General features: G+C 48.9%; 1 protein-coding gene across 1 annotated transcript in view; it reads right to left on the reverse strand.

Annotated features, from left to right (window-relative positions):
- SMARCA2 (SWI/SNF related BAF chromatin remodeling complex subunit ATPase 2) overlaps window positions 1-24,852 on the reverse strand; it is a 3,136,185-nt gene that overhangs the window by 226,379 nt on the left and 2,884,954 nt on the right. The window contains exon 32 of the mRNA XM_069625745.1: window positions 12,788-12,893. Within this exon, the coding sequence (XP_069481846.1) occupies window positions 12,788-12,893 (106 nt within the window). The remainder of the gene's footprint in view (window positions 1-12,787; window positions 12,894-24,852) is intronic.

Consider the following 24,852-nt stretch of genomic DNA (forward strand, 5'->3'; position numbering starts at 1 on the left):
GTCTAACCCCGGTCACTCTACAATGCCTGGAACCCAAGGCGAATTAAACCTGAAGCGGTGCCGGGGGGTAGAGGGAACCCACTCTCAAAATGGCGGGCGTCACCATAAGGCCCGCCTAACAGCTACAGAGGCGCACTGAAGCGCAAGCAGCCCCCTGAGAGGGGGAACAGCCTACTGCACGTAACACCCAAGTGGAGGAGAGCACTCACCTTGGCAGGTCCAGTCAAGGTGCCCAGCCGAAACAGCAAACCGGCACCATCATCCCCCAGCAACCGGCTGCACTGAACCCGATGCGGCACACCGGCGTGGGGGTCACGGAACCACCGAGCCCCAGCGAACCCGGCGAGCCACCAGCCCCGGGACGGAGACACGCCGTGTGCATCCCAGGAATGTGGCCCAACGGAGACGCACTGAAGTGCAGAGGGGGAGCCACCAACGCGAGGAAGCTGAAGAGGCGGACTGCACCCATCTCACTCCGCAGTGCCTCCAGGGGAACAGTCAGCACCCCGCGTACTACGCCGAGCCACCGAGGTGAGAGGCGGGGGGTCAGGCAGCTGCAAGCTGCGACCGGGTAATACCCCCTCCTCAAAACCCGACCCACAGAAGAAAGCTGCGGACCAAAGGTGGGGGCAGTCCTGAGCTCCCATTGCCCCCCAGCTCCAAGACAGAACCGAGCCGTGGTGCAGCCTGGCACGGCGGACAACCTACGTCCCCGCCTGCACAGGGAGGCAGACCACATCATTAGCCACGGCTTCTGCACCCACCACTGAGGCAAAGCGCAAGCAGCCTCCTGAGATGGGGAACCACCAGCCTGCGGCACGTAACACCCAAGCAGAGGACAGTACTCGCCACGGTGCCCAGCCTAAACAGCAAACCAGCACCAGCATCCCCCAGCAAGCGGCTGCACCAGACCAGACACATCGCCGTGGGGGTAGCTGAACCACCGAGCCCAAGCAAACCAGGCGAGCCACTAGCCTCGGAACTGAGACATGCTGTGTGCATCCCAGGAACGTGGCCCAATGGAGATACACCGAAGCGCAGAGGGAGGGCCACCAACGCGAGGAAGCTAAGGAGGCGGACTGCACCCATCTCATCCCGCAGTCCCTCCAGGGCAACAGACAGCACCCGGCGTAGTGCGCCGAGGTGAGAGGTCGGACAGCTGCAAGCCGCGGCGGGGTAATTACCCCGACCCACAGAAGAGAGCGGTGGACCGAAGGTGGGGGCGGTCCTGGTCTCCCGTCGCCCACCACCGCCAACACAGAACAGAGCCGTGGTGCTGCCGGGCACGGCAGACAACCCACATCCACACCAGCAGGGAGAACATCGGTCCCTGACTGTCTGGGAGTGGCGGAAGGCCGGGGATCTGGGGAACCCCCCCACGGGAGCAGCCGCAGTGGCCCCCGGGCCTTCATCGCACAACACACAGCGACCCAGTGAAGCACGGTGAGGCAGGCCATCTCATTAGCCCCTGCTTCCGCAACCACGGCGGAGGCAAAGCCAGAGCCAGCAGCAGACGCGGCCCGGGACCCCCCCTGCAGTGCCAGCCCCACCCCCCCTCCAACAGGGGCAGAGATCACTCACCCTCAGGATACAAACATAGTAGATGCAGGGACCTGGAGATCCTCAACTCCGCATTGGACTAGGGGGATCCTTGGAAGACCCGGCCATCGGCACAGCGCAAGCTCCCGCCACGTTGCAAACTCATAGCGGGAGAACCAACCCGCCCAACGAACCCCCCTGCGGCCCGACCCGCACCACTGGGACAGAATCGAGCAGTGGACAAACTCTCACTGGAAGGGCCTGGGGGCATCACCACACAAGACCACAGGGGCGTCACAAAACTCTGTATACTCCGAAGTGACCCACAGCCCGGGAAGCATGTCACTGGCCGTCTGGCCAGAACACTCGCTCTAGCACCACAGGAAGGAGCAAGGGCCATACCCAGGAAGCCACAGGAGGAGAGTAAGTACCTAACACCGGCGGGCCCCTGCCCGTGGAGGGTCCTACCAAAGGCAACAAGGCACACCCGGACACAGCTCAGCTCGACCACCCGCAGCCGAGCGACTGAACCCCCGACTAACCTTCTCCCCGGTAACCCCAGTACGCTGCACTCCAGTCCCCGTGATACCCCAGAAATCACCATGGCTAAAAAGTCAAGCAAGCGGACATTGCAACCCTACTATCCACCCCCGCAACAGATAGATCCAGAAGAGGGGACCGCCTGGAGCTAGGGGAAACAATTGCCGAGAGCACACAAGCGGAATCACTCCGGGAAGCCCCAACCTAGACGGTCAAGAAATCGGACCTCCAGGACCTTCTGGCAGCACTAACCAAGGAATTCCAGAGGGGCACTGAAGAGCACCATCACAGTCCTGAAGGCGAGAGTCGGGAACTGGAGACAAGGACCACGGAGATCGAAACATCCATATGCGAGCACAGCTATGAGATCGAGAAGGGGGCGGACAGGCTAGCCATGTTAGAAGCCAGGTGTGAAGACCTGGAACTCAAACAGGAGGACTCAGGAAACCGCTTCCGCCGCAATAATATATGCCCGAGAGGAATCCCCACATCCATAACGGAGGCAGACCTGGAGCTTTACGTTAGCAACCTCTTTCGCCTTATCCTGACTCTTTACCGGACGACTCCCCCTTGGTGCTCGACAGGGTCCACCGAACTAGAGTTAGATCCAACTCCTCAGCCCCGCCAGATGTCCTAGCCAGACTACACTTTTTCAAAGTGAAGGAAGAACTCATGCTGGAGGCGAGAAACTCTCTGTGAATACTGTTCCGAGATGCCTTTATCTCCACATACCAAGATCTCGCCTCAATCACACTTCTGAAAAGGAAAGCACTAAAACCAGTCACAGAATTGCTGAGGGCGAAAGGCACACCACATCACTGGGGCTTCCCCACAGCCCTAATCGTCACGTGAAACGGGAGCATCTGCCACGTGCACAAAGTGGAGAAACTGCTGAACCCAGAAGCTAGAGATGGAACCAACAACGAAGACACTCCCTCAGAACAGGAAGTACCACAGGACACCAACCACTCATCGTCGCGAGTGGAGAGGCGACGCCAGAAAATCAGGGGCCCCCCACTCAGAAACAAACGCCCAAGTAAAGAAGGCTAAAGCAGGGCGATACCGATGACCCGAATCCCCAGATCCAACAAGCACCACTAAGTTCCAGACACCAGCCTGGCCAGATATCGTACGCCCGAAGCAGAACAACACTCTAATCTTACATACAGCTTTCACCGCCAAACAGCAGAGACCTAAGCGCCTCATCCTCAGCAGGATGAGTTGGCCCAGCCTGAGTCCGTGTTGGTTGAAGGCCCAAATGACCAGGTTTTGTTCTAATAGGGGGAGTAGAGGGGTGGACACCGAAAGGGGCACAAATGACCAATACAGGACCCAACTCAATCGACGACCGCCCACATGGGCCGGTGACACATGGAACATAACAGCACCCACCATCCGCATCCAGATCACCCCAAAATGGGCTCACCAATACAAAATCTGACTATGATCACTTGGAATGTCCAGGGCTTATACTCCCCCAGGAAACGGAAGTCCGTGGAACACCGCCTAGCTCAACTGGAAGCAGATATAGTTTGCCTACAAGAAAACCATCTCTTGGCCAATGATGAGCAACATGTCAAACACCAAAGATTCCCTAAAAGATATTTCGCATCCTCGGGGCAGAAGAAAGGAGGAGTGGCGATCTTGCTCAGCCAAGCAGCGATTCTATCGAAGGTCACGGTCAAGCGGGACCCCGAGGGAAGGTTTTTGCTAATCAGGGGCCTCCTGGTTGAACTCCCAATAACTATCATAGCGATTTATTGCCCAAATGAAGCCCAGGAACACTTCCTGCGTAAGATTCTCCCGGTGATAATGTCCTTCACAGCAGGCAAACTGCTAATCGAAGGAGACTTCACCCTCACCCCAGACTCAACTATGGACAAAACCCTACCGCCCACAGGAACAGACTTCTCGAAAACACTGGGGCTTGCGGAATTTCTGAGAGACGGGAACGTTGGACGCCTGGAGGCTGGCGAATGATAAAGTTCGCGACTACACCTTCTTCTCGCACGTCCACAAGGGCCTCTCCAGAATAGACCACCTACTCGTATGAAGTGTACTGTTTCCCTGCATCACGGACCTCTGCATAGGGCTAAGGGTAATTTCCGACCATGCCCCAGTTATTGCGCAGCTCCAAACAGAGGGTCTGCCAACACTGCGGCAAAGGACCTGGAAGCTCCAGGACTATCTCCTCGTGGACACAGCAGACAGCTAGGAGCTAGCGGAAGCCCTAACCAACTATTTCTCAGAGAACTTAGGCAAAGGATCCATGGAGGCTACGGTATGGGACACCATGAATCCGGTGGTTCGAGGGGTGGTCATGAACTGCTCAGCGGCACAGAGGCGCAGACACCAGCTCAGACTAGAAGAACTGGAAACGGAGGTGGCACAGAAAGAAGCAAACCACAAAAAGCACCAATCGACAAGGTCATGGAATGAGCTACGCAAAGCTAAAGTATCCTGGAAATGCACCTGGCAGACCGAACAGCCCGAGCTCTAACATACACAAAGCAGCATTACTACCTGAACAGCAACAAAGCCAACCGCCTGCTCGTGCACAAGCTCAAGAAAGTACACACCAGAAACAACATTACATTCCTAAGGGATTGAGATGGTATTCCCCGCTGCTCGGAACCCGAAAAGCTAACCATTGTGACCGAGCACCACCGGGACGTGATGTCAGGGAAGCCCACAGAGGTGGTAGCACATGCCACCTACCTGCGAATGGTCCTAAGATTGCCCCACCATCCGCAGATCGACGCCCTGGAAGACCCCATATCCCCTGAGGAGGTGTCGGAAGTAATTCACTCAATGAAGAACACAGCCTCAGGCCCCGACGGACTGCCGCACCATTCTACAAGAAATATAACCATATCCTGGCCCCCCCCACCTAGCCTCACTTTTCAACTCCTTCCTGCAAACGGGCTCCACCACCCCCTCAATGGAGGAATCAATCACGATCCTGATCCCGAAACCCGGAGCAAACCTAGAACTCTGCTCGTCATACCGCCCCATCGCCTTGATGAATGTGGACTCCAAAATCCTCTCTAAGCTACTATCAGGCAGGCTCACCAGACTCCTCCCGAACCTCATCCACCCGGACCAAACGGGCTTCATCCCCGGCCGCAACACCATGGACAACATCGGGCGCACCTTAAGCATCATCGAGGCGGCCAACAGAATTTGAGGGGAACTATCAGTGGTATCACTCGACGCACATAAGACGTTCGACACGCTGGACTGGGGCTACATAGGAGAGACACTGCAACACTACGGGATTGGCCCCGAAATTTCGGAAATGGACATTGGCAAATTATCAACACCCCACCACAAACCTGAGGATCAACGGAGCCATGTCCCCCAGGATGGAGATCACTAGAGGCACCCGTCAAGGCTGCCCCCTGTCACCTCTCATCTTCGCCCTATCAATGGAGCCATTCGCTGCCAGGATCCGACAAAGCCCCGTAATCCAGGGACTCAAGTTCAAGAACGACACAAAGCGGCCCTGTACACCAATGACGTGTTGCTGACAATATCTCATCCAGACACATCCCTGGCAGCGCTATGGGAAGAGCTGAATAAATTCAAAGCAGCCTCCGGGTTCTCGATCAACCTCACGAAGTCCGTAGCACTGGGTATCAACATTCCGAGAGCAACGCTGGACTCATTATCAGCTAGTCTCCCGATCCCATGGGCCAGATCCCACCTAAACTACCTAGGCACCCGCCTACCCAAGCTAGCAGAACGCACTTAGAAGCTAAATTTCCTGCCCCTGCTGAAAGACCTGCAGTCGGACATGTCCCGCTGGCAAGATCAAGAGATATCCTGGTTGGGGAGGATCACGACACTCAAAATTAACTTGATCCCCACTACTCTACCACTGTCAGGCCTTCCCAGTAGCAATCCCCAAAAAAGCCAAACAGAAACTTCAAGCAAACATGCTAAAATTCGTTTGGGGTAGTAAGAAGCCCCGGGTGACTAGGAGGATCCTGCTCAGGAGCCACGGGTCGGGAGGCATGGTTAGTCCCCGAGGTCAAGAGGTACTGCCTAGCCGCCCAGCTCTCAGCGGCATTCATGTGGCAACAGAGCACCGACAGACCCCGTTGGCTGAAGCTGGAGGAGGACTGGAGCCAATACCCACTAGACATCCCACATATCACATGACCCAAGTACCCCCCAAACGCCGGACCCCTATCGAACACTAGGAACAGAGTAAACAGCTGGTAGCAGGCAGCCAGGAGGTGGAAGTGCAGAAGCACGGTAGGCCCGTTCTGTCCGGTGTGGGAGAACCCGGACTTCACCCCAGGTCAGGGGCAAAATGCCTTTCCCAAATGGAAGGCGGAGGGCCTGAAGCACGTAGCAGACTTCTATGAGGGGGATACCCTACTTACTTTCGAGGACTGCAAAAGGAAATTCCAGGTGCAAGAAGGCGAGAGGTTCCACTACGCCCAACTCCGACACTGGCTGTCCCACGACACGATGAGGATGCATGGGCACAGGGAACTCGCAGCACTGGAACGCACACTAACGACAACCCCGCCCCCAAGGGGAAGATTTCGACCCTGTACAGGCTACTGGACAGGACAGACCCCGAATCCAAGGAACTCTACATGAAACGGTGGGAGAGAGATCTGGGCGGAGAACTCGATATGACCAGCTGCGACCGCATCTGGACAAGAACCCACAAGGCCTCCAAATGTCTGAAGAATAAAGAGGGAGCCATTAAGGTCTGCTACAGGTGGTTCATGACACCGGAAATTCTACACAAATGCAAACCATGCCATACCGCCACTGTGCTGGAGAGGTTGCGTAGATATAGGAACGCTGTTTCACCTCCTCTGGTCATGCCCGAAAGCGGAAAGGTTCTGGAACAGATCCGACATATCACAGGCCTATCGATCCCGTGGGACCCTGGCATTATCGTTCTAGGAGACATGGGAGAAGGACAGTTCCCATTGACTGGTAATCTGGCGGATCTCTGCACGCACTTGTTAACTGCAGCCAAAATCTCAATCGCCAAACTATGGAAACTCCCGGAGGGCCAAGGGATCCCGATGTGGTGGGTAAAGTGCTGGGATATCGCTGCAGCCGAGAAAATCACTGCCATCCGCCAGGGCAACAGAAACAAGTTTCACAACATCTGGGACCCATTTTTGGACTTTGTGCAAAGATTTCCAGGCATCGCCAGACAGCCACCATTGCTCTGATGGCTGACGAAAATTGACTGACAGAGGCCATATAAACGGCTGTCTAACCAACGGCCATCATTGAACTAATGCCCTGTAACACTGAAACGAGACAGTTGCAACCCCCTCCGGACTACCCCGGAACTCACCCTCTACACCCCCCCGTGTTCACATTCACCTCAGATGAGGTTATGTTGTTTTTTGTTATGTTACACCTTAATAGCATGTCAAAGTATAAAAAAGCTTTTGTTATTTATAAATACAAATAAAAAGTCATGTTGAAAAAAAAAGTACACTCACGTTTGACTTTCAACTAAATGCAAAAACACACGTTTGACTTTCAACTAAATGGGAGACCAGTAGTTAAGGAATTTAGAGTGGTAAATCAGATGGTAGAGGTGAGTATAGACAAAGCTTCAAATGAGTACATAACAGGGAGAGTTGAGAGTACTCTCTGAGAAGGAAGTACAGGTAAATCAAGAATGAGGGAACTAACCCAAACAGAAATGGTAAGAGAGTCATGGCAGCCCAATAGTCCAGGGGTAGCAGCCTCAGTGAGGGTTTGGCTGTTGCAGTTATCTCGTGTTGCATCCTGTAAAGCAGACAGGGAAGCGGACAGGGACCTTAAAAGTGGACCTTGGAAGGGGTGGGCCGGCTGAAGCCTGCCAGTCCACCATAGGCCAATATGATACTGCAGGTGAACCAATAGGCAGGCATAAAAGCAGTTGCTGGAGGCCACAGGGAGCCTTCAGCGATATTAAAATACGGCAGCCATGTTTGAAAATTCACGAGGCCCCAGGAAAGGCTATCTGAAGTGGCTCTCAACTACAGAATGAGCATGTCGGCAGCAGACAGGACCATGTGCACAGATGGAAAATGTGCAGGATAAAAAAAAAAAATGCTCCCGTGTGCATTTTTCTTTTTTCCGAAATTTGCAAAATAATTTCTGATTTTTCTTTTTTTTGCCCAGGACAAAGTTACATTTTCGAGATCGATGGCTGCAATGCTCCTACCTCATGTTCAAGGGGCAGGTACAGTCTGTACATGCTCCATCACCAGTCATTGAGACCAATGTAATATCCAAAGCAGAATATGCACCTGTATCCTCAAGAGCTAAAGTGCACATCCACTCCTCCACCATGAGAATGTATAGAACCTACAAAAATGTGAGAACCTCTCCACTGGGAGGAAATTGTTGATGTCATATAGGTTGAAGATTGTCCTCCAAATCCCCTTTTTCCTTCTTCAGAATAAAAAAAAACAAATAAGAATTGAAAACCTCTGAAATCTCTGATTGGCTCACTCAATTGCATTAATTTGAAGGAACATGGGAATATCCTTGCTCAGATTCCACAAAAGCTGCAGGGAAATGGGAATCTTGTAGTCCCCACCAAGATGGTCCAAAGTTCTCTCTGGATTCTTTGCAAGAAGTAATTATGAAGGTTAACTACCTCCTACAGGGGTAATGCTGTGACAATGGACAGAGAATATGAGTAGTTGTTCTTGCCTGCAGAAGAGGTGGGTGTGTTGAAGAAAGTTTATGATGGTCTCTGTCGCTTCCCCAGGGAGAGTCCAAGCTGATGAGACCCTCCAATCACTACCCTGGGACGTGCCTTCAAAGCCAAACGGGTGTTCTGTCACTCTTTTGAGACAAGTAAGAAATCTGCTTTGAATGTTTGATAAACTCCATCGGATTACGATACAATAATGGCCAAAGAGGAGTCTTTTGTGTTGTGCACCTAAGAAAGTTATTCTAAATAATGCTGAATCCCAGAATTTCAGCCATATTGAGATGTCCTGCAGCTGCCTCTAGCCTATGTACTAGCGCTGTAATCCAGAAATAAAGTGTTCCTTTCCTCTCTGTGTCAAGTAAGAGGCAAAATCTGAAATAGCCCTTAGTAACTTTACATTTCAGGCTGCCACAATTTACATATCAGGGGAGTAAAGTGCTGTTGCTGTACAATGTCCAACCTCATGTGCTTAGAGCCTCTTCCTCTTCTCCTGCAGGAAGCAGCAAGGGTTGACCTGAAGCAAAACATGAGAGAGGGTGGTGGGCGGAGCATTGGTGGAAAGGCACTGTGCCAAGGCAGCCAATACCACTGCTGAATGAGGCTGAGGGTTTGATGACAAGTACAGATTCTCATATGGAAATAGCCAGAGTTTAGCATCCAGGTACTTACTTAAGGGTAAACTGCTTTGAGATCGAAAACATTTTCCTGGCCTTCTTAAGGGCAACGGGCTGAATGGGGATCGAGCCCTTGCCCAGTGTAGTTGTGGTACTACTGATAAAAAAAACAATTCCACAAGCAGAAGGGAGGAGACATCTGGGTAAAAGAACTCCATTAGTTCCATGATTCATCTGAGGGAAGGCTTACTAGAAGAAGGAAGGTCTTCAGAGTGTCCTTCATTCAACTACCCACTCTGAGGGAGAGAGATGTTGCAAAGATGGGTCTGGCCCTACTGGCTGGGTCAGGGCCTGGGAGTCCTAGGAGGGCACCTTCAGGAGCAGCTGAGGAGAGTAAGAGGTGATATCATGAATGTGTGGAACCTTGCACGTAGTGGTTGACTGCCTAGAGAGCTTGTGGCCTTTCCAGCAAGCATATGCCCAAGAAGAAGGCAGTGTGCAGACAAAGATGAAAACGGGATCTCTCTTCACCAGCCAGAGTCAAGGTGTATAAAAACCATGGCGCAAGGCATGCCCAGGATATATTCCCTTAGGAAATGTGATGACCAATCCACCTGGAAGGAGAATTCAGGTCTGGAGGTGAAAATGAAACCTCTGTACCTGAATGGCACTCCTCATGTGGGGAAGATAAAGCATTCTATGTACAAAGGGATGCAAAGATCGGGATTGGGGGGGTGTGGTCCCTAAAATCATGCAGGGCAATGTATGGTGGAGGACCTGTAGGGTAGAGGACTCAGATGAAGCTTCTTTCTTAGGTTTCCTATCTTTCAGTGCTTTTTAACATTCTGTTAATGCTTTGTGTGCTGCACGTCCTTGGATGCTAAGGGGAGCTGCAGTGTCCCATTGGCCCTTCAGGGAAGCTGCATTAGAGTTAAACTCTCTAAGAAGAGCTTGTACTTGAGAGTGCACCATTTTGGAAAAAGCTTTTGTTGCAAGCCCTCAGATGTCTTGGGTGTATACCCTCTTGTTACAGGTAGGGAGTCCACACCCTCAGCTTTTCTGGCGAGTGTTAGCCTACCTGCACAGAACTTAAGAATAATTCCATGTGAAAGGCTGCCACTAGAGAAATGACTGATTTAGAACCACTGAGAACTGCAGCACCATCTTGCTTTCAGTTGGGGGTCTCTTCCTTTTTCTGTCCCCTTCATTTCCACAAGCAAGGCATTCTGGGTGGTATGTCATGAGGCAAAGGTCACTTGTTGCAACAACTAGGACTTGGCCCCTTACATCAGGAATGCGTTGAGCCAATCTCATGGCGAATATGGCCTTTAAAAGGAGAGGGGTGGGCCCTCAGATTCTTCGATTCATCTTTGGACGATCAAGAGAAGAAGGATACACTTTTGGACCGCTGTTGGGGATACAGTCTATCCCAAAGTCCTATGCCATGAAGGTGAGAACAGAAGGCATCCAAGGCAGATAACTCTGTCCCCTAACCAGCCCAGGGGAACATTGGAGGATAACTGCTGTGGACTAAAGCCCCTTCATGCTGGTTACACTGGAACACGGCAAATGTTAACTGCAGTAAAAGAGTCAATGTAGGTGCCAGTCAAGCACTCTGAAGTGGGAGTGCAATCTAAGGACTTACCTTGTCCAAGAACACCTGGATTGGGACTCCCAGCCACTGCAAAACCAAGAAAGTGACCCCTGTCTTTTCCTCCATTTCCTTGATGCTGATTTGGGCACCTTCAAGACCATCCAAGATGCTGCACGGGAGTCATCCTTAAACCTGACGGTCAACTACCTCAGCATCACCGTGTTCTCTCAACGCATACCTGCCGAGTCTTCTAGCGTCCAGCTCGACAATGCTGAATGGTTACCAGCTTCTTCATGCTTTTAACCAATGCCGTACCCCGACTGGTCATGCCAGCCAAGTCTTCTCGCTGCCAAAGACCTGTTTCTGCTTCCCTGCACCCGAGGCCTCAGAGTCTTCCAGCGCCGCCGAGCTGACATTGCCCGCCGTCCCCAGCATGTTCAATCCGCAACAGCACTGCATCATTGGACCCAGCAGTCCACTTTTGGGATCATAGCAGCTTTTGAACATTAACATTGGGTCATTTAAGTTCCTAAAAACACTTGCTCTTCTACCCAGAGTGCTTTCACAGAAAGTTTGCATTCTCAGTGTTTCTTTTACAGCGGTTGATTCTTGCAGTGTTATTCTAGTTTGTTTTATTGCCTTTTACGGTTTAAATAAAACTCTAAATTTCCTTATAAAACAATGACCATTTTGGACCATTGTACTAAGGTTTTTTGGGTTGCTAATGTAATCAGCTCACACGCCGCCTGAAGATATAGTCTGCCCTCAACTGTGCTACCACATAAGGTGAATGAGTTATGCCTGTTTTAACTTTGTGATTGCGATCACTGCTGGTTTAGTAGTAGCGCGTGGCTGAGTAGGCTGTTTAGCCACTACTCATTCCTGTACTCATGGAAAGCAGTAGTAATTTTGTCATAAAGTCTGAAGCCGAAAAAGGAATGTTGCATGGCACACACCTCTGAAAACATTCTCTTGGGGCATACGAGTAGGGAGGTCAAGGACGAAAAAAAATGTAGGTGGTTCTTGACAGAGCTGCCATGTAGAGTTTCAGTCCCATTTGCACAGAGGAAAAGACTGGTGTTTGGGGAGGACGAGTATGCGCAAGGGAAGTCCAGGGAAGATGACGCCCTTGAATGTGACACAGCTCTGTTTTTAAAATAAAAAAGCTGCTGCGAGCCATGCACAACTCCAGTCCGATGCCCTTCCCGGGGTTGACATCCCGTAAGCATGGAGAAAAGAGGATGGGATGCTGGAGTAAAAGTAGCAGAGGCAATGGGGCTTGTGTGAATTCATATACATTTTGAATATGTCCCTACCAGCCCCACAGTGTCATGACAGGGTTGGCACATAGTTCAATGTACACCAGTTCCTGTGAAAATAAAATCTAAACTCTTCTGCACTTTCAGGTCATTTCAACAGATGATTAATCGGCAAGGAAAAGGTATCCGGTAGCAATATTAATTACAGACTTTCCTTTGCCACAAAAATAAATGTTGAAAAGTACAAGCTACCAAGCCACAGGAAAATGTACAAGTTTATAAAATCTGTTTTGAAAGCAAGGTTTTCTAAACTACGTTTTGGCAGACTTTGTGGTCCAATTAATGATTTCACCCCATCAATAAAATTTTAAATTGAAAGGTGAATCCTCAAACAAACAAAACTAAGAAGATGCATACCAACACACGCTACCAGCATAAGCTTCAATTCAATTGTCAAAATGCAAAAGCATCACTGTACAGAATAATTTAAAACCAATATATTTACAAAATTAAAACCATTCTCACTACTAAGCAATGTCCTTACCTTTATTTTCTTAAAGTCAACAGGTTTTCTGATTAATTCATAATACTCTGGTAACTCTTTTCGAGAGGGAAGCTGCACAAACACTTCACTTAACTGTCGCCCAGAACTATTAAATATAAAATAAATATATAAGCCAATATGCGACAGGATCTAGTTGAGCATTAATTATCAGGGTTTCATTAATAGGAGTAATTTCAGCTATAATCTCACTAGACCTCTTTAATTCCAACGGGCTCAGAATGGTGATATGCCTATTGCAAAGTATTACAAATGAATACAAATGCTTACATGAAATGAAGACATACCGGAACATCAATAGCCATCTGTGAAAATATAACAGAATCAAAAGCACTGACAAGTAAACTCTGAAAGGTATAGGACTGGTACACAACAGATGTGATAGTGGAGAAAAGAAAGCGTGTAGCTCCGAAGCGAAGAGGCAGCAGATGAAAGGAAGGAGCTTCAATAATAGGAGGCACATTTTTTTTTAATAAACTCTGCAACAGAGGTCCCTAGAGCCACGTGCCAACTTTTCTCATATCCACTCTGTGTGCCAATCACTTGTGCGCATGTGCAGAGCATGGGATGTGCTAGGGGAGCGGTAAGGGAGCCTGGAAGCTGCAGTAAGATATGTCGATAGAGAATACTACATCACCTCCTTTCCATCAGTAAAAGTCAATTAAGTTTGCATGACCTAAACTTGAGTGCAGTGATCTTTCAAGACGAGCGCTTTTCTCTTTCCGTCAATGCATGGGATTATTAAGGACATTGTGATGTTGGAGTGTGTCTGTAGTTGAGTCCATGATGGTGGTGTCCCATAGGGATCATTTCCTCATGTTCTTGAACCTTGCTCTGAAGGTTAGGGTGGGTTTTCTGTTAGTGGATCGATCCAAGAATTAGTTTGCATATAGCGCAGGCATGAGTGAGCTCTCAGTGTTTTTTCTGGAGGTCTTGAACTCAAGCTTGTCCACCATTCCTGTGAATGCTGTGAATCTCTTGAAGGTACTTACTGTATCAAACTACTAAGCATACATTCTACACATTCCCCCCTCCAACCACAACCAAGTTGCATCATATATTTTGAACTTGGACAGGTGTCACTCTGCATGGAAGACAAAATCTTGTCGTCCTGTGGTAGTTCAATTGTAAGCCAATAACCCAAAGTAATAGGCCAGAGCATGACTGAGTGTATGGAATTCTATGAGGTGGGACCTTTGGGCTGGATTTTTTTAAAATGTTCTGCTGCTTGGCGTGTAAATGTATTGATGATTCGAATGATTTGGTGCTAGTACACCTTGAGTTCAGTTTGTTATGAGCATGGATATCAGGCAGAGTACATACGTAGTGAGAATATATTCATGAGGTAGTGAGATAGTGAGCTATATACATGCCTATAGGAATGTTTAAAGGTTAGGAATGACAGAGAAGTGTCTAAGGGTGCAGAAGTAAGAGATCGACACAATGTTGGCATGGTGATTGCTACAGACTTTCACTGTATCCAAAAGAAAAGGCAACATTCTACCTGTCCCTAATACTAAGAGGAGTTTCCCTGTCTTAAATAATAAAATAAGGAACCTGTCAGAATGTTCAAAATAATAAGTGTCCACCGTTGTGTCAACTCCTACTTCTTTCCGTAACTTAAAAATAACTAAAGGTAAAAAAGCCACACAGTAGTGGGTAGCATAATCTAAGATGAACAATATGTATTTATTTCCCAATTTTGAGAGGACCTACAATGTCCATCCCGATATGGGAGAATGGGACATCTGTAACAAGTAAGGGTTGCGAGGGAGCTGGTGGAGGGTTGTGTGGAGCAGTCTTTTGACATAAGGCACATGTCGATATAAAGTTCTTTACATAGGCATACAACCCGGGCCAATAGAATCGGTTCACCACTTGTCCCTGTGTTTTGGCTGTACCTAGGTGTCCAAGGTGAGATGTGCATGAGCAATTTCTCCACTCTTCTATGGCTCCTAGGGACAACTATTTGGGACCTGGGTTTGCCTTCACTGCTGGTATCCCCTCTGTAAAAAAAGTCCCTGTTTAATGAAGAAAAAGGGCCCTTCTTTCCCTCTACCCTCCTGTTTAGGTATACCCTTGAGGAAAGCTTCAGTGAGGATCGGATCATTGTTTTGAGCAAACGCTAAATCCTGGATCAGTTCTGAAGTCTCCCCGTCCTTATCTGCATAGCTACCTCAGGTATGCTCAATGACCTAGGCTTTGGGCTATAGGTCAGTGAGCACATGGCCCTTTAGGAATGTGCATATGTAATGGATGGGATAACACCAGAATAAATCTGAGTCCAAATAATGGAACCAACTCAGGAAGATGGCAAATTACTGTTCTATTAACAATGATCTAAAACAGGGAGGTTACAACAAACATCAACGGACGTACGCCCAGTCTCTCAATGATCTCTACACAAAATATGTTTATATATGAAAAATACGTCAGAGTGACATCATACTACGTGGCAGTAGGGAAAAAACCTATCGGGGGTCGGGATTGGTTAAGGAAGACATCCAAGTACACTTTTCTATAGGAGCTAGGATTGTTGTTGGTTGTCTATTATCAGGTGGACAATTTATGCCTACCTCTAAAAACATGTAATTTCAGAAACATTAGATACACAGTTTCTCATTGGTCTTCAAACTATAAGGTCCTTTGTTATATGGACTAATATAATTGGTTGGCACGCATGCGCCACATCTGGACGTAAGCCAAGACCCAAGTGCAGGGAGGTAGGACATGAAGCTACCTCACCACCCAATTAGCCCAACATCTCAAATCGCCCTTGCCTTTTGCCATGAAATTGTCTTTGTACTTGGCCTTGCAGAAAATCCTGGTCTTTGGGAATACACAGGAGTGAGGGCGCTCACTATTGTGTCTGGGACTTCAAGCTCTATTTCCATCCTTGGCTAACGGGACAGGAGACCACGATTTGGTCCATTTTGCAGCTTTTAAATACTCTAAATGAATTGAAGTTTGGCATCCTTTGTGTTCTATTTTGCACCTTAATCCGAGAAGGTTCATCCTCTGCATACTCCTTCAGAACAGATAGCTGACCTCGCTTCTTGAATTTTGACTACAGGCCAGGCAGCCTTGCCCTTCAGATCCACAAGCCTATCATCCTTGCTGCAACACAGTTTTCTATTCCAGGTTCATGGGTTCTGGTCTACTAAATTCATGATACAAGTGTCCAGTTTCTATACAATTGTGGCTTCGACTGCATTCTATTCACTACTCATAGCCAACTTCTATGATGACTTAATCTATCTTGCGTTTCAGCAACTGTACATTTATTGAACGGTTGTTTTTCTGCAGCACTTCATGCACGTGTAATCTTTTTCGATATTGAGAAACTCACTTGATTCTTTACTTCGCCATTAGTTTCTTCAAGATCCATACATCATCTTTAGCCAGTATCTCGAACCGTCGTGCACACTTCTTATGATGTAATTAATTCATTGGTCAGCTTCTTTTCACACTCCTTCAGCCTTTTCCACCTGCAAGTTATCATCACGTCGAGGGTACATTCGGTGGGGTTGTCTCAATAGGTATCTTTTTTCAAACACTCTCTGCAGTATTGGCATTATGGCTGGTGTTAGGCACGGCACAATTTCATGTCTCCAATACACGGGTGGTAGGAGGGCGGGATCTCCTGCAAAGGCACACAGCTTCTCCTCTACATCAGCTTCTCCAAAACCTTTATTTCCACTCTCTGTAGTTTCTGCATCCGCCACCGTTTGGAACTTGGGCATTAAAGCGTTTAAGAATTCCTTGGGTAATTTCTTCCTCTGCTTTACGGAATATGGAAACTGACCATTTTTCTGTAATAAGATTTTGACATTTCCTCAGTAGTCTGGGTCAATCACGCCAGCCATGGCAACTATGCCATATTTCCAGGCTAGTCCAGACTTTTAGGCAAGTCTGATTTATGTACTTTTTGGGGCGATTAATATTAGATCAGTAAGTACTAGCTGTCTCTGCCCAGGTTCTAGTAGGGTGTTACAGCTATAGGAGAGGTCGAATCCTATCGACTGATGTAGGCACCGATGGACTGGAAGCTCTTTCGCTTAACCTGGTGAATTCAAGGGTCCCCCAGTTTCTATCGACTAGGTCAGATCAGACTCCTGACACCATATGTAAGGGTGTATAAGTAAGAGATCGACACATTGGTGGCATAGTGATTACTACAAACGTTTAGTGTATCCAAAAGAAAAGGTAAAACCCTACCTATACCTAATACTAAGAGGGGTTTCCCTGCCTCAAATAATAAACTAAGGAACCTGTCAGAATGTGTTCACTGTCATGTCAACTCCTACTTCTTTCCCTAACACTTAAAAATAAATACAAGTAAAAGTCTCTGCTGGGTCCAGAGGAATAATCTTCTGGACAAATGGTTTTAAAGTTCCTTTGAAATGGGCCAAGTGGAGCATTACCCTTCCCCTGGTTTCTTGGTTTCTCAAGGTTCAACAATACCAGAGGCGATGGACCCCTCCCACCCCCCTTCCATCCCCTGGTTTCTCCCAAGTGTTCCACAACTCCAGAGGGGCTGACCCCATCCCCCTGGTTTCTTGCCAATGTTCCACAATACCAGAGGGGATTATTTCCTTCCCCTGGTTTCTTCTACTTCCTTAGCTGTGGGTCCCTGGCTGGTCAACCTGGTACTCTTCCTTGCCAGGTACCATGGATAAGAAGAGGTATGATGCTTCCCTTACTTCCCAGCTCTCTGTATGCTGTCCACCTGGTTTACTTCCCTACCAGGCACTGTACCTATGATGAGCCACAAGAATATACTGGGTTTCTTTTCACTTTAGGTCCTTGATGTACAGACCACCTGGTGTACTCTCCTGCCAGGTATAGTGACTATGAGGAGCAACAAGGAAACTTTTATGGGCGTGTGTCCCAGACTCGCACTTGCCATCTTCTTTACACAGTCCACCTGGTATACTCTCCTGCCAGGTGCTGTGACTAGGAGGAGCGACGAGGATGCTCCTGCACTCGCGTCTTCCACTGCTCTGCTGCGGCTTCGCTGTGCAAAGCCTTCTCCGGCTGGCGTGGCTCCTGCTTCTCACACTCGCCAGTCTTCGGGGATGTCTGGAGCCGCTTCTTCTTGGCATCCCGAGAGGTGCTCACACCGGATCTGCTTCGCACCAGCTTTCTCCCGCATCAGCGCCCCGGTCTGCCTTCTTCCTCCTCCTCCTCCCCTGTTCGCCTTCAAAGTATCTCCAGGGAGGGCTTGACAGGCTTGTTAGTCCTTCAGTTTTTATACATACGCATTGTCCACAATGACTAGTCTGCTCTTATTGGTTCTGCAGGGTGCTCTTCAGCACTCTGCACCTTTTTTCCGTCCCAGTATCATCATGGTTACTCTATATACTGGGTCACAGATGTTCTTCCTCGTGCCAGTTCTGCAGTGGGCCGCACATGGGTAGTCCTTACTCTTCTTCGTCTCAGTATAAGGTAGTGGGATGGAATGGTCTACCCTATATAGACATATTGTGGTGTGAGGGACTATGTTATCCTTTACAGGGTCAAAGAGGTAGTAAAAGGCGTATTGGTTCAGTGTTCTCTCTAAAATGTCCTCCCTCATCTCATAAGGGGTTCCCCTCACAATGTGAACCACCCATGATGCACCACCCCCAGGGGGACTATTGGACTGCATCACCCTGGCTCCATGGGAAGGGCCCACCTAAGGAAGAAGGGACGACATTTAGGGATTCGTCACAATTGTCAGGTCAGGCTAGGAACTTGGTATGGACAATGTGTGTGCTAATGCAGAATACTCATGTTTTCTTTGCTCTAAGTTACATTGCCCCAGTCTCAGCTCAGCATAGCCCCACGTTTGGCTTGTCTGCAAGCAGCGGCCTATCTCTGGGACTATGTGATAGTGTTTCAGCTGCACAGCTGCAGATGGGAGAAATGTACAGAGAACCTTGGGATCAGGGTCGGAGGCAGAAACAGCAAACTGAAAATGGCGTTTAATCATTCAATTTAATCATTACTCCTACTTGTTAGAGAGATGCACTGCAATGTCGTATGGTATTTCTCTGAAGAAACAAGGACATCTCTTTAGATGTAAATATTACACTGTTGTCTGATGCTATGATTTAAGAGCCACCTATGCATGGTGTATCCATGAGAATATTTACAGTGAATTAGTAAAGATGCCTTGAAAGAAATGTGCCTCAATCCATTTCTATGTGCATTCCATGACTAACACCGCATGACGTTGATTGGTAAACAAGTAGTGCAGGACAACAATAAAATCTATAGCTATTTTCTCCCATGCATTTGCAGTCCATTGCGATGGGGGGTGTGTGTATTGCCATGTGCACAACATAGTTCCCTGTCATATTGATGCCTGCCTGTCAGTACCTTTCGAGTCGGCACCATTTGGGCTGCGCAATAGCTAATTGCCTCTCATCAGTCAGGAAGATGAGCTTTTAGTAGAGATGCAAGGGGAATCAAGGTGTCTGTCCCGAGTATTAACCTCATAGCCGCTTTACAGTAGGGCTTCAGGCCAAGGTCAAGGTCCTGTTGAGCAGGTCAGTTCTTCTTGGCATAAAAACTGGGATGTCACGTGTCAGGGGAGACCCGATCATGTGTCAAGGGGGCGGGAGCAGGAAATAAAGTTATCACCGGAACTGGCAGTTTGGCGCCAGTCCAGGTTTATGCAGCAAACTAAGTAGTTGTGTGTTCTGTTGGCTGCGTGCTGCGACCACAGGCCTAAGCAGGCCCAGCATCTTGTAGAGGCTGCGCAACACGTGAGCCCACTACATCACACTGGCGACGAGGACGGCGCTTTTCCCAATGTGTCCATTTCTGAAAATGTTATCACCCGTCAAGCGACCCTGCGGCCCTACAGACCGGTGCATTTGTCGCAGCATTCCGATAAGAGCAGCCGGTAAAAGCAAACAGCTGCTGTTTCAAACCTCACGCATCAATGAGACTTACCATCTTCATCATCCCGCTCTGGCGAACGTTCCACTCCTAAGCAGAGGACACAAGCCTCACTCTCACGCCCCCAACGTTTCACGGAATGATCAACAAGCTGGATTCCAGTGAAAGCGTATGAACGCCTCATAAGGAAGGCAAGCCTCGCTTTCAGACCTCCAACGTTCCATAGGAAGCCCAACATTCTGCTTTATCACAAGATCTACAATACATGCGTACGGATAACTGCATCGTGCAGAGTGCAAACCTCGTTCTCACACCCCAATGTTCTGTGAGGATTAAAACAACCTAATTTCATCACGCTTGGCGCACACAACACGCTGGAAGAACGCCACACCACACGCTCTACAAGCCTTTGTGGGTTTCCAATTGAAACACTGGCGAGTGACTCCTTTCACTCCACACAAATCTCCAGTGGCAGGAGGTCCTCCATCATCGCGCTCACCCTGAAAACAGCAAATCAAGCACTCCAAAATCTCAGAACACAGGGATACACCAGCTCCAAGTGGGCACAGTGTGGCAGTAAACTATAAAGAGCTGCAAGCAACAGAAACACAGGTGAGAGGAGCCAGTTTCTCGCAGTCACGCACTGTGAAACCACTAGAAGCACGTGCTCGCACCTGCACCGGGAAGAGACTGTAATTTCTCACGCATAAACTGTGGCCCACCTCATAACACTGCGACTCGACCATGTCCAGCACAAACGCAACCCCCACAAGGGCAAGCGCAAGTCCATCACCTAGAAGAGGCAACAACCCAGACCACCCAGACCCAGCACTCGCCACACTCATGGCACCTTTTGACCCATTCACCACAGGGGCAGCCATACGCTGGGTAATCTGGCTACAACAATTCGAGATGCATCTTGATGCCAGAGAGATCACTGCAGACAGGAAAAAACTCACATTCCGCTTGCTCAACATCGGAGCAGCGTCACTACGCCTCTTCAATGCCATCCCTGACAACGGTGGTGCAAATGACTACATCGCTAAGAGTGCGCTCACAAACAAGTTCAGGCCTGACCTTAATCCTGACTATGAACGATTCCACTTCTGTATGGCCAGGCAACAAGAGAACGAAACAGTGGACAACTTCCATGCCCGCCTACGGAGATGGCAGTTGGCTGCGAATTCCCCAACGAGGAATTTGCCATCTGTCTCCAAATATTCAATGGAATTCTGTTAGAAAAGCTGAGGAGAGCCATCCTGTCAAAAAAAAACATAGTGCTAGCTCGCATACTCGAGAAGGGGCGTCTTCGGGAACGCATGGACGACCAGGTGGCAGTGATCGAGGCCGCAATCCAACGCCGACCACTAGACAACCCGAGGTAAACCGAGGTCGCAGCCATCTCGAGACGCCAAGGCACCCGAGAACCAGGAGGCAGAAGTCTAGACCCACAGGCCTCAAGGACGAGAGAACTCTTGCAAATGGTGTGGTGGCCCATGGCACAGAGGAGAAACATGCCCTGCGTGGGGGTCGACCTGGCGAAAGTGCAACCGCCTCAACCAATATGCAGCAGTCTGCCTGCATCCGACAAGCGGAGGAGACCGTGAACAACTGCCGCAACGACCACAAGAACATCGAAAGAAGTTTGCCCCATGAGAAACTGCCCGTCAACCAAGCAGGAGGGGAAGAGCAAGAACCGTAGACCACACGCCAAGGTCACATGACACGAGTGAAAGTGAAGAGAGACCGAAGACAGCGCCTCTCCTGACAGACGAGACAAAGAAAGGCGAAAGAAGCCCAGCAAGAGAATACACCGTGTACATCTCATATCGGCAGTGGAACCCAAGTGCTCCAAGCAACGGAAAAGACCATCCTGCACAGTCATATCCGATGGGAAGCCCATAAAGGTAGTCATCCACACCGGCGCAACCGTCAACGTCATGCCAATAACCGCTTTCGACAAGCTCCACCCGAAGCCGATACTCCAAGACAGGAAGGTCCGACTTTATGCATACGGCTGCAAGAAACCACTACCGGTGCAAGTATCGTTCAGATCAGACCTATCACACAACAACACTACGTGCCGAGCCAGGATCTATATAGTCGATGCCGGCTGCGAGACTCTCCTAAACTGCAAAACAGCAGAAAAACTGCAGCTGGTACAGTTTGCGTTCAGCATTCAACACGCAGAGATCAATGACTTACTCGAAAAACACCACAAGGTATTCCAGGGCATCGGCTGCCTGAAAGGCAGGTCCATCAAACTACACATTGACCCCACCATTGAACCGAAGGCAGTACGTCATTGCAGAGTACAGTTCCACATGAGGGAGGCCGTAGAAATGGAACTCAAGAAGCTAGAAAAGGCAGGCATAATAGAGAAAACCTTGGGGCGACCACGTGGGTGTCGCCCATGGTGGTGGCGCAAAAACCCAATGCAGTACGTATCTGCATCGACATGAGGCTCCCCAATGCAGCCATCGGTAAGGAGCGACACATCACGCCTACCATAGATGAGCTCATCGTCGACCTGACAGGAGCGACGATATTCAGTAAACTGGACCTCAGGTCAGGATACCACCAGCTCAAACTGGCAAAGGAGTCGAGGTACATCACCACTTTCTCCTCCCACCTCGGCCTGAGGAGATATAAATGCCTGAACTTCGGGATATCGTCGGCAGCTGAAGTATTCCAGCATGAAATCCAAAAAGTCCTGAATGGCCTAGAAGGGACGACGGACATCAGTGATGATATCAATGTGTATGCAACGAACAACAAAGAACACCATAAACGCCTCACCGCAGTACTGCGCAGATCCGAAGATGCAGCGCTAACACTGAATGCGGAAAAGTTCACATTCGGAAAGGAAGAACTCTGCTTCTTCGGATACATTTTCAACTCAAGAGGGGTATCGCCGGACCCAGCAAAAGTAAATGATATCAAAAGCACCAAGGCCCCTCAGTCCGCCACGGAAGTAAGGAGTTTCATGTGAATGGCAACGTACTGCGCAAGATTTATTCCAGACCTCGCTACCATAGCAAGCCCCCTCCACGAACTCCCAAAAAAGGACCAGAAGTGGGAGTGGTCGCCAATGCACCAACGCTGTCTGATTCCACGACCATGGCGTTCTTTGACATCGAAAGACACACGGAACTCCTGGTCGACGCTAGCCTAGGGGCTGTGCTTACCCAAATCGACAAGGAAGACAACGTACACCCCATCGCGTTTGTCAGTCGCGCGCTGACCAAAACTATGCACATATTGAAAAGGAAGCCCTCACAATCCTCTGGGGGTGCAGACACTTCAAAGTGTATCTACTGGGTAAGCAAGCGAAGGTGTTCTCTGACCACAAACCCCTCATCCCCATTTTCAAGGGCTCAGTGCCACACCCCCCAGCACGCATCAAGAAGTGGATGCTACAACTCCAGTCCTACAACATAGAGGTGGAGTATCGGGCCGGAGCGGACAACCCAGCGGACTACCTATCCCGCCACCCGCTACAGACCAGGAGGAGCAACATGCGACAGAGACAGATGAACACGTGTGTCACATAGTCATGTGTGCCTGACTTCGGGCCCTCACTTTGCAGGAAGTAGCCGATGAGACCGAAGCAGAAGCCATCCTAACCCACATCACACATTCAATACAATCCAGAAACTGGAAGAACTTCCTAAACTCCATGGCCCAGCGCACAAAGTCTGCTCAGGAGAAGCTACAAGCAATCTTCGGAGTCTGCTACAACCTCACCGTAGCCCCTGAAGGGGTGGTACTTAAGGGACACTGAATTGTGCTACCAACAGCACTCGAAGAAAGAGCCCTCAAACTGGCCCACAGTGGGCACCAAGGAATTGTAAAGACAACGTCGTACTTAAAGTCCCGGATGTGGATGCAACAGCGAGTGATGGACCTCGTAGAATCTTGCGCAGCATGGCACTCCTCAACAGGGATCAGCCCCACAGCCCTGGTAATTGTAAACATAGTAATTTGGAGAAGGGGCGGTGCAATATTGACAGAAATACAGGTAATGGTTATAGAGATTTTCCCAGGTGTGGATTAAGGAGAGACATGATATATGGGACCCAAGCGCATGCGTGGGCCCCCAACAGTATAGTGGACGAAGCGCGCACACGCGCGTTTGACCGACATGTATATTAGTAAAGATATGCACGTAGCATCATCAATAGTTGCTTTAATTTCCCAATGTAATAAATAAACGAGGCAAGAGTGACAGAGTGCACAAATGTACCCGTCACAATCGGTCCTTGGAATTAGATCGAGAGTAGATGGCAGAACCACGCGCGCATGCGCGAGAGTGATTAGCAGTACAGAATAGGACAACGCGCGCACGTGCGTAAATGAGTAGCGCTCATAAACGCTACCACAGACAGCGGAAGCTCCTTTGGGAAGCCAGCGCGTCAAGATAGCGAAGCAATTAAGGGGTAAGATTGAGGGGAGTAGAATGATGTGCAGGGTTACAGGAGGGCTGTAATTGATACTTATGGTAGTAACGAATACAAACATTTAACCTACAGAACACGTGCTGCATAGAAATACTTTCTACAGAGATGAACGTACACTCTGGGGGATAAAAAGCCAAACGGGTAGAGAGCTTTAAGTGCATACTTTGAATGAATATAAGAAAATAGTGTCCAACAATGGTCTACAATGAATTTCTTTGTGTTTCTTTTATTTTTGCATTGTTTGAACCTCACTGCGGATCATAACCATAACGTGGTATGTGTAATTTTCTTTACAAATTTTTTTACGGATTTCACTTCATGGTGAATAATTGGGAATGGATTACAATGGCGGATATGTCACTGATTTACAAATAGTGTTAATAGCCCTGATGATGGACGGAGGTCCGAAATGCATTGGCAATAATATTGTGACACTGACTGGTCAGGAATAAATGAGAATACTTGAAAAAACTGTATAAAGAATTGTGGATTGATAATTTGGAACATAACCACTGAACAAAGTGTCTCAAATCATTTTGAGAATTAATTGGAACCCAACAAGGGAAGTGAGAGAGAGCTCATCCAAGGATGGAAATTGTCCATCCCTACTTTGTGGATATTGTTCACAGAAAAATTGTCCACAATCGTTGTATAGTATTCTATGGGGCCCATGACGAAAAATGATTTGCCTCTTGGTAA

Source organism: Ambystoma mexicanum, chromosome 6p (assembly GCF_040938575.1).
Source record: "Ambystoma mexicanum isolate Mex_15411 chromosome 6p, UKY_AmexF1_1, whole genome shotgun sequence".
Lineage (NCBI taxonomy): Eukaryota > Metazoa > Chordata > Amphibia > Caudata > Ambystomatidae > Ambystoma > Ambystoma mexicanum.